The sequence below is a fragment of the Morus notabilis genome, unplaced genomic scaffold (genome assembly GCF_000414095.1).
Source record: "Morus notabilis unplaced genomic scaffold, ASM41409v2 Scaffold264, whole genome shotgun sequence".
In the NCBI taxonomy this organism is placed as follows: domain Eukaryota; kingdom Viridiplantae; phylum Streptophyta; class Magnoliopsida; order Rosales; family Moraceae; genus Morus; species Morus notabilis.
This window is the reverse complement of record NW_010368055.1, coordinates 362,005-372,913: the sequence shown is the minus strand read 5'-3', so window position 1 is coordinate 372,913 and position 10,909 is coordinate 362,005. Positions and strand designations below refer to the sequence as shown.

General features: G+C 35.3%; 1 protein-coding gene across 1 annotated transcript; it reads left to right on the top strand.

Annotated features, from left to right (window-relative positions):
- The first annotated feature begins 4,846 nt into the window (after nucleotides 1-4,846).
- On the top strand, nucleotides 4,847-10,789 carry LOC21403348 (auxin response factor 2A). Its single transcript, XM_024176282.1, has 14 exons — nucleotides 4,847-5,018; nucleotides 5,670-5,788; nucleotides 6,700-6,795; nucleotides 6,939-6,995; nucleotides 7,393-7,545; nucleotides 7,777-7,861; nucleotides 8,099-8,189; nucleotides 8,377-8,547; nucleotides 8,661-8,780; nucleotides 8,973-9,048; nucleotides 9,140-9,311; nucleotides 9,427-10,070; nucleotides 10,206-10,396; nucleotides 10,515-10,789. The coding sequence occupies exons 1-14, from the start codon at nucleotides 4,937-4,939 to the stop codon at nucleotides 10,618-10,620; spliced, it is 2,163 nt and encodes a 720-aa protein (XP_024032050.1). The 5' UTR covers nucleotides 4,847-4,936; the 3' UTR covers nucleotides 10,621-10,789.
- Nucleotides 10,790-10,909: the final 120 nt, after the last annotated feature.

Here is a 10,909-nt window from a genome sequence, read left to right as displayed (position 1 = left end):
TTTAAGCCCGAGATATATTAAAGACCTAACAGATGACAATTTTTAAATGGGGATAAAGAGTGCAATTACGAGGGTTTGAACTCAGGACTTCCCGCTTTGATACCATGTTAGTTTACCAATCCATCCCAAAAGCTTAAGCTTTTAGGAGGTGGGCCAACAATAATTTTATACTTTAACACTCCCCCTTACATGTGGGCTGGACAATGGGCAATCGTGTAGGTAAATTAATTAGAAAGCCCAACACGTGAATATTTAAGCCTGAGATATATTAAAGACCCAACACATGATGACAATTTTAAATAAGGATAAAAAGTGCAATTACATGGGTTTGAACTCAGAACCTCCCGCTCTGATATCATGTTAATTTACCAATTCATCCTAAAAGCTTAAACTATTAAGAGGTATGTCAACAATAATTTTATACTTTAACAGTGAGATTCGCAATGTTGTGAGCTTCACTTCTTTACAAGTTTTTTTTTTTTTTTTTTGGTCGCACTGGTAATTTGAAAATTGACTGAAACTATAACATGACGGTCAATGTAAATTTGGTGCTATAATATTTATCATCAACCAGTTGCATTTTATAATTCCCAAAAGAAAAAAAAAAGCTTAGTTAAATTGAGAATTTCCAGCTAAACTGCGTTCAGAACACCCTAGTAATAACTTGTGTGTCTATTTATTTAGTACAGCAAGTTTGAGATAAATGTAAGGATTTTTGTTCTTATTATTTTATTTCCCCACAAATAATCATAGATTACGTGGTTGTAAGCTTAACCTAATAGCAGTTACACTAATCACCATTAATGTTTTATCAAGTTCACCCCGTGAATCCCCTCCGTTCTCCAATATATAAAATTACCAAACTAGTCATATCAAGTTAATACTGTTATATACAAAAAAGAAAGTTTTTTTTTTATGTTATTGAAGTTCCATAAAAAGAATATTCTCAAAAAAAAAAAAGTTCCATAAAAAGAAATACAAGCAAAAAAACTTTCACATATAAAAGCATAATTTCATCAGGTGCATTGTTGAAACATTTAAAATTAGGGGAAAAAAAAAACTCTATTAAGTTGATGTCGGGACACAAACAACCATTTGGACTGCATGGTCATTTTATTTTTCTTTTTTTGGGTAAACATAAACTCAGTAGAAACAAAAGAAAACCAGCAAACAAACAACACCGACAAACAAAGAATACAAGGAGAGCTTTAGACAAAACCCAATGTTGGTCATTTATAACCTATGTAACTAATTTTTTTTAATGGTACTGGCCTGCAAGTACATGTATATTATGTTTAATTATAAGATAGCACGTGTGAGAAAAGTGAATGTTATTATTGTTAGTTTAAAGTAAGAAGTTGGACATAAGAGTCATGCCGTCAGTTTCACGTACGAATTAATCTTTAAACTTTCATCTGCATTAATTGACGAATTAAGACGTAACAAAAACATTGGGGAGAATGTACTAAATGGTGGCTGCCCGTGTTACTACATCTTGGAATGAAACATACTTTTTTTTACGAAGCATTATTTTTGAGACAAAGAATATATATGTATACATATTGTTGTAAATTTTCGGTGAAAAGGTTATTTCACTTTACATGTAGGAATTTTTGTTGTTTTGAATTGTTGGTACTAGTTTTTTAACGCCCGCATCGATTCATGTTCGCATTAAAAATTTATCACGCACAGTACAAATCTATTCATGTTACAAATTAGACCATTTAAAAAATAATCAAATGCTTGTAACAAAATTTTTTACGGTGAGGTAAATCGCATTCTCCACTATAAATACGTACGAATAAATACCAATTATTCAATCAAGTTGTTTGCTGAAAGCAAAACCACGTAGCATTTTCTTTTTAGGTGGATATCATGTATTTTCCGCTGGACTCATTTTTGTTTGATTATCCCTATGGCGATTATCAACATTCAATTGCATATGTTGCTAGTACAATATACTTTAATCATATATGTATTGTATGACAAAATAATTGAAATGTCAGACAAAAATATAATATATTTCTTTTTTGGTGTTATAATGGAATTTCCCAAAATATTTTATAAAATCGGAATTTTAGTACAGCGGAAAGAGAAAATGGCTGAGGCCGAGGACGAGGGTAAAAACAGGAAAATGACAATTAAACACATCGCAGTGTTAGCAGACATCTAAAGACGCTTGCTATTATTTTTATATAGGGCCGGTAATATAGGTCACGACACGATGATACGACTCAAAAATGACACGAATTTTATGGGTTAGGGTTGAGAAAAAAGAGATTCGGGTCAGAATTGGGTCGACCTGAAATTGACACAAAAAATACGGGTTAATTTTAGATTGGACCCGCCTAACCCGAACACGACACGAAACTCGTAAAAAACTAAAAAATACATATATTTTTCATTTCATATTTTAAATTTTATTATGAACTTGTGATATCATGATAGTTATACTCAAAATCTTATACTATTATTTGCTTAATTTTAATGGATGTTATTGTAATTTAGTGTGTTATGAATTTTAAATTATTTCTAATATGTAAAAAACTAAATAAAAGTATACAATTTTCGTGTCAATTTCGGGTTCACGGGTCAATTTCGGGTTCACGTGTCAATTTCGGGTTGTGTCGTGTCAGCTCATAAAGTGGTCGTGTCGTGTTCGTGTCGCGTTTTTTAAAAAATTTCGTGTCACGGGTCGTGTTCGGGTTGACTAAAAATTTTAAAAAAATGATCAAAACACGACACGTGACACGAATTGCCACCCCTATTTTTATCATTTTTTATTTTTTTTATTTTTATTTTAACAAGAAACCCATGAAGAAGCGTAACGGTCCACAGAGTAGATTGCCACCTCATTTGTGGCCCAACAAGATCCACGTGTCGTCTCTGAACTTCTTTCCCTACGATGCTCCGACGCAGAGACGGTCGGGCGGCACTGGAAAACTAACGCCGTTATAAACTTTGACGAAAAAGTGTGTGGACGTCCCAAGGCAGGGTGTTTTACGGCGACGTGGACAGTAACAGAGCCGCCTTTTTCCATAAATCCCCCCGCCATGCTAAGAGGACGTGTCGCTATCACCGTCGTAATTGCTCCTGCCATTTTGTCCTTTTTACCCCCTCCCCTACCTGCCACTTTTCAGAATCATCATTTTTCCGTTTAAAAATAATTAAATAATATTTGTCCTTTTTTCTGTTCGAAATTAATAAAATAAACTAATATATAATTCGAACTTGGATGGTTCCTTTTTTGGCTACAAAAGTTGATTAAGACATTGTTGGTTTTACATATTTGAATTGAAGTTTTATAAATTTAAATTTTTAATTAAAGTTGAGATATGATATTTTTTAAAAAAGTTTAATTATAATAAAAAAATTAGATGTGATATTTTTTAAAATTTTTAACTGTAAAAATTTAAAATTAAAAATTTAAATTGGTGAAATGAATTAGGCATATTTTTTTTGCTACTTAATTTGAAGGAGAAAAACTCTGAACACACGCAGCCAATTCCAGCAACGTTTGCTCTCCATTGCAGGACATCTGCTTGCTTTAAGGCCGACACTTTAAATTTATTTCCTTTTTAAATAAAATTGGGTTGTTTAATATATAGTGTTTTGGGGTAGATATAGATAATCCAATTAAGAGGGAATGTGTACCCCAAAACACTAACAAGTCCGTTCAACACATACAATAGTAAGTAAAAGTATATTTCTTAAATTTTCAAGCCAAAAAAAAAAAAAAGTTTAGTTCTATATATTATTTATAATTTTTTTATTGATTTAGTGCAGGTGGACCCCACCAATTGTAACATGGTATCTAGCTAGGCCATTTATATACATATACAGTTTTCTATTTTTCTTTTAACCTTGCTCGGGAAAATGAAAGGGTGATGGTATTTATGTCGGGAGTACAAATGAATAGTGACGGCTATAAAATTTTTAAAACCCTTCCTCGTTGTTTGAGAAAGAGAGAGAAAAAATTGAAAGGTGAGGATTGGCGGAGAAGGCCATAGAAAAGGGAGAGACACGAATCATGCATTTATATGAACAATATTGAACATGCAGAACAATAATAACAATAGACGCATAGAACTTATCGGCGTGAAGTACTAGCAAATATCGCCAAACCCTTTGGAAAAACAAGAAAAAATGGAAGAAGAGGAGGCATATATAGTAGGGAACACATATATTATATTTTGTATTTATATATCTATAGCGAGAGAAATCTAGCTTAATTAGCATTAATAATAATATTAAGAAAAAGGGAGAGAGAGAGAGAGAAGAGAAAGAAGACAGGAAATGCAGGTGTACAAAACGCACCTACACATTACACACCCAGTACGACCCACCTCATCACACATTAACCCCTTTGCCTGCTGCCTTTGCCCTTTTTTTCCCTTCCTTTTCCTAGTTGTTTCTTCTCACTCCTCCAAGAAATATATATATTTTATACATAATATAGTTGTATTTATACTTATGTACGAATATAAACGTTACAAACAACATCATTTCTCTTCATTTACGCACACACTTGACCTCTCTCTCTCTCTCTCTCTCTCTCTCTCTCTCTCTCTCTCTCACAAAATATATATAACACATACAAACAGGGCGTGTACTGTGAGAGACGGGAAAAGAGAGAGAAATGGTGTAGTATATAGTCCTCTATGTGTGTTGTGGCGTGTTGGCGGGGGAGTGGAGGTGGGCAGAGAGAGAGGGGTTACAAAGACCCACACATTGAACGCTTCTTGTTGGACACGGGACACCCTATTGTTAAGCCTTTTCTTAATTTGTCTTCTTTCTTTCTTGTATTTTTTTTCTCCTTCTGGGTCTTTTTCTTCTTCTTCCTTGTTTCTCTTCTGGGTTCTTCTTCTGCATTGATTCCCATATTCTTCTGAGGAGATAAAAGGACTCCGGCTTTTGAGTCTTTTGAAAGAGAGAGATGGGTGGCACGGAAGGAGCGACTAAGGAGAGCAAACGATGTTCAGGAAGTGCTAATTCGCCTGCTAATAACAACAACAAAGGTGATACATATGAACTTCAATATTTTATGTGTGTGCATATATGTTTGTGTGTATATCTATATATATATATATATATTGTGTCTCATGAATTGTTGGGGTGGTACTGTACCTAGATAAGACATGTGATGCTGAAAGCTATTATTTTCTTTTTTCCAAAAAAAAAAAAAAAAAAGAAATCAGGCAGGCCTGTATCAGAAAGTTGTATTTTTTTAGCCATATTTCTCAAGAGATGTTAAAAAACCGTCGTGCATGTGATGAGCAACATTTTCACACGGACATTCATTCTCTTTTGAAATAAAAAAATCTTGATTTATGATTGTGATGAGCATTATGATTCTGCTAGAGACCCTCTTTCTTTATCTAAGAAACACAAGCATATAAATATATATATATATATTTGTATGTTATTTATAATATAATATTGATTTAAAATTTATTTGACTGATTGGAACGTTAAATCTAGACTGGCCTGGCAGTGACTTATTGTTCGGGTGTAACCGATTAAAATGTTCTTATAACTCATATATATACCCATGTAAATACACTTCTTGGGCTCTCCGTGTAATACTCAATCGCCCTTCAAATGGGTTTTAATTGTTTTTTATTTTTTATTTTTTATTTTTTTTTGGCCCACTATGTATTGATTTATAGGTGACGATGAGATAGATGATTTGTACATTGAACTATGGCATGCATGTGCGGGCCCCCATTCTCACGTTCCGCGGCTTGGTGAGAAAGTTTACTACTTTCCTCAAGGTCATGTTGAACAGGTTTTGCTCCGCCCTCGCTAATATTATTTTTCTACCATGTTGTTTCAACTTTCATGTAAACTGTGGGCCGTTCGGTTGCTAATTCGAGTTTTTAATTTGAATTGAGATGTGATATTTTGTGAGTTTTTTACTGTAGTAAAAAAGTTAAATGTGACTGTTTCTAAGAGCTTTTTACTATAACAAAACTCGAATTTTAAACTCGAATTAGTGAAAAGAATGAGACTTAAATATTCCGCATGAGTACACTCAAAGTGCAACCTCTAATCATTGCTAACATGGCTTCATTATGGTAAAACATGAGAAAGATTAGCTTTATTTGCTTGGAAACTCAAAGGATTTCATTATGGGTGATAATCTCTTTGAATGCCCACAAATATGAGAAATATTAGCTTCATTTGTATCTCACATGTTAAATGATATTTGTCACAAAATTTTATTGGTTCGATGCTCTTTAAGGCTGTGTTTGGTGGGAGGGAAAGAAAAATGTATAATCTAAGTGAGGAAAATGGAGAGGAAGGGAGGGCCTTTCTGTTGTTGTGTTTGATATGGATTCTCTTCCTTAATCCTTTAGTGTTGAGAGAGAAAAAAATTGTTGTGTTTTAAGGATTCGAAATCCTTTAACCAATCCATTCCCTCCGCTTTCTTTCCTACCAAACACCATGAGTCTCAAAATACTCCACTAATCCCCTCACCCCTCTCCTTCATTCCACTTTTCTCTCCTACCAAACAAGCTCTTAAATTTAGTTGTAGCTTACGAATTTTGAAAACGAGTACTGATGATTCCATTTAACTTCATTTATAGTCTAAACATTCCATATGTAATATGATAATAGATAATGAGTTGACAGAACCATAACTGCCTTGTTTACTTCATGCGAGCTTGCATTAACTTGACTGATTCTCTGGGACAGGTTCAAGCTTATGCTAACCAAGATGGTAATATGGAGATGCCAATCTACAATTTGCCATCTAAAATCCTCTGCAAGGTTGTTTATATTCAGCTGAAGGTACATCATTTATCCTTGAATTTTCACCAGCCAAGATATATAATTTACTCTTCTGAAATTCTACTTTTTTCATGATGGTACATTGGAGTGGATTAAAATTTTTGGCTCATGAATTTTTGTATGGTGTCCATCTATTTTTGCAGGCTGAAGCTCACACAGATGAGGTTTATGCTCAGATCACTTTGCTTCCACTGACTGAGGTTTGTTTCTTATCATATTAAAAATAGAAGAAAATATTAAAAAAAAAAAAACCATGTTAGCTAACAAGTGTTCTTATGATTCTGCTAAAAAACTAAAACAACAATAATCCAATGTCTCAGTATTTTCAAATTTCTTGTGTTTTTGTTCTATGCATGGTGCATACCCTTTTATCATTGTAGAAATTCATTCACACTTGTAGCCTTCTCTCTCTCTCCCCCTTCCTCTTCTTCTTTTCTAGTTAGAATTTGCCACGATAGATGAGTACTAGTTATGATTTCTGTGCCTCGCAATCATGAATTTTTTAAACTCATATATCACTCATTTCCTTTGGTTTTCAAAAGCGGTCCGTTTCTTTGTATGCATGATCATAACAACGATACTGCTGAGTTCCTGCAGCAAGAGCTAAGCTTAGAGGATGAAGAAGTGCTACCTTTTCCTCAGAAAAGCAGTGCATTCTCTTTCAGCAAGACTCTCACTCCTTCAGACACAAGCACACATGGTGGATTCTCTGTTCCTAAACGATATGCTGATAAGTGTTTTCCGCAACTGGTCAGTATTTTCGCATGAGTTTTTACACAAACGACACCCTTAAGTTTTTTTAGTACACAGCATTTTCTTTCTACAATCATTTTATTTGAAACAAGGAGTGTTACGCTTGTACTTCACAAAGTTCGCATCAAAAGGATTTAATTAAGACATCAAAGTTTTTTTTTTTTTTTTTTTTTTTGGAAAATTATGTTGGCAGGTCGTTAACAAGTTATGGTTGGTTGCTTGTTGCAGGACATGTCGCAGCAACCACCGGTACAAGAACTGGTTGCAAAGGACCTGCAAGGATTCGAGTGGCACTTTCGTCATATATTTCGCGGTATCTTTTATTTTAGACAACTTTGAAGACAGGCCTAAATATAAGATTTAGGCATATAATTAGTTTTTAATTGAACCTCTAAAATCTATGATTAGTTCATTACAACAGTAAATAGGAGTTTAAATTTGGACAAAACCATCACTTTTCATTCATTCCTGTCTTAAATTTCTACCTTCTCCGTCTCTTGGAAAACTAATTTTGTAGTTTAAACTAAATATTCACCAAAAACTATTGCAGGTCAGCCAAAGAGGCATTTGCTTACTAGTGGTTGGAGTACATTTATCTCATCAAAGAAGCTCATTACTGGGGATGCTTGCATCTTTCTTAGGTCTCTCTCTCTACACACAAGCGCGCGCGCGCGCACACACATATATATGTGCTATTTTTTTTCTTTACTTTCCAAGAAGCCATAAGTCATGTTTTCGTTGTTAAACTAAGCTTGGTCAGGAACGTCTAATGCTGAGCTAGCTGTCTTCTGTTTTGGTTACTTATAAGTAGGAACCCTTGTTTTGCAGAGGAGAAAATGGAGAACTTCGGGTCGGTGTTCGTCATGCAATGAATAGAAGAATCCCGAGCAATACATCAACGTCTGTTATCTCCGGACACAGCATGCAACATGGTATACTTGCCAGTGCTTTCCATGCCATTTCTACTGGAACCATCTTTACTGTGTACTACCGTCCCTGGTAAGAGATCTTAAGAGAACTAGCGCCCTTGTAGATTGTTTTTCTAGCAGTATGTATCAATTGGCTTGTGAATATCAGAAGTGAAGACCTTTTTATATATGCTTCGTACGCAGGACTAGTCCCGCTCATTTTATGATACCTCGTGATCAATACCTGAAGTCAGCTGATCGTGAACATTTGGCTGGAACAAGATTCAGATTTGATCTTGAAGGTGAAGAATGTATAGAAAAGAGGTACAATTAAGGCCAAGCATTAAGTTGGTATTTTGGCTAACATTTTTTAGTCTAATTACATTAGGAGTAACTTTTCTTGTCAAGTTTGTCAGAGACACAAATCTCATTCAATGGTGGACATATAGATTATTTGTAGATAATTTTGGAATCAATTATATTCTTCTGATTGAATGCATTCATTTTGTCAACTAGGTTTACAGGTACTGTAGTAGGTGTTGAAGATCATGATCCCATAAGATGGCCTAATTCAGAGTGGAGGTGTCTCAAGGTAGTAATTTAGTATCCAACTCCTAGGTAGATTTTCTCTGGGTGTTTTTTTTTTTTGGGTAAAAAATTTCTCAACCTACATCTCCTTTTAGGTCAAATGGGATGCCAGTTCAAATATGTCTTCACTTCCTGACAGGCTTTCTCCTTGGAGCATCAAGCCAACAGATTCTACTCACAATGCTGATGCTTTTCTCCGATCCCCACCGAAGAGGGGGCGTGAACTTGATCTTTCATCGCCTGGATTTTCTAGCTTGGCCAGAGAAGGTTACTAGTCCCCTAACATCCTCTTTCTTTTTGGAGAGACTCTAGATTTAGAAAAGAAGTTACCTTTTGTTATTTATTTTTGCCATGACTGATCAAACTCGCCTTTTCCTTTAAGGTTTCTTGCTGAGTTCAGTCAAGCGGATTATGCCACAAAGACAAAAGGAGGTCTTGCAAGGTCAAGAAATTAGCAATGTGCATGTTCATGAACCGGGTGCGAAAATGGCACCAATGTTGCCACAGTTCATTATGCCACCAAATCCCAACTGGAAGAGCCTCTTGCAATTGGAAAATCATCTCCAGTTTCCAATGCAAGCCCAAGTTTATCAGTGTCCCAGGGGTGAAATTGCATTTCCTGGTGAGACTATGGTGCCTTCAAGCCTCACTAACCAGTTGTGCTCAAAGTTTGCTACTTATAGCAGAAGCTTCTCAGTTTCAAATGGAAACTCTACCAATTCTGGGTCTCAGGAATTTGCTGAGCAGAGGAGCAATGACGAAGCTCCTCGCCAACCGAATGGCTGCGGCAAATACATGCTTTTCGGTGTCAATTTGTTCCATGGTCACCCGGAGCTCCCTTCACCACAAGTTGCTACTTCTAATGAGCTGTTAAGCTCTTTTTCCCTTCCTCCAACTTCTCAGTCTAGTGTTTCTGAACCACCTGTCCATGTTTCAGATTCATCTAATAACAATAGTGTTTTTGGCCTCCTTTCTGAGAAACAATGCAAGCAATGTTGCTCAATCACTAACAGGAGTTGCTCAAAGGTACATACATGAATTACTTTTTTTTTTTTTTCCTCTTCTCTCTTTAAGGTGATAGAATAACATTATCTAAAACCTTAATGGTTGACTTGGTTATGGAAGCTAATGTTTTTGGACTTCTCAACACTCATTCCACAGGTGCTCAAACACGGAACTGCCCTTGGAAGATCCGTGGACCTCACCAACTTTGGTGGGTATGAAGAACTCATCTCCGAGCTCGACGAGATGTTCGAGTTCAATGGAAGTCTGATAGATGGAAGCAGTGGGTGGAAAGTGACCTACATGGATGATGAAGGAGACTTGATGTTAGTAGGAGATTATGATTGGCAGTTAAGTCACAACCAGTACTTTCCCAAAAATGCGCTTGTTTAACTATTATAGCCTTCATTCTTACACACTACATTGATCTAATTTTTCCTATTCAGTAAATCTGTTTTACACTTTCAGGATGTTCAGATCCGCGGCCAGAAGGATGTTCATCTGTCCAAAAGAAGAAATCAACAAAATGAATCCAGGGTCACTCAAGTCCACCATTTCTCTACTTGATGAGTGAAAAATGGTTTCAATAAAAGTACTCTTTTAAGAACTTGTCATCTTTTTGTTGAAAACCTTTTGTTGTAACGCCTGAAGGATGGTAACCGCTTTGTGATAGGCAGCAGGACTGTTATTGCTGCCCTGAATAAATCCCCTTAAAATAGGAAAACACCACCTTTATTTCAATAATAATGGACAGCTTGTTTAGAAAATAAATTTTATCTTTAGCTGTTTTATATCAAAACTAGCTTCATTTATTATCTATTATTTTTTTTTGGTGAAGATTACGTACTCTCAAGTGAGATCAG

Coding starts and splice junctions, on each gene's coding strand:
- LOC21403348 (XM_024176282.1), top strand. CDS start 4,937: ATGGGTGGCACGGAAGGAGCGACTAAGGAGAGCAAACGATGTTCAGGA. Junction 5,019..5,669: donor TGCTAATAACAACAACAAAG/GTGATACATATG, acceptor ATTGATTTATAG/GTGACGATGAGATAGATGAT. Junction 8,190..8,376: donor GATGCTTGCATCTTTCTTAG/GTCTCTCTCTCT, acceptor CTTGTTTTGCAG/AGGAGAAAATGGAGAACTTC.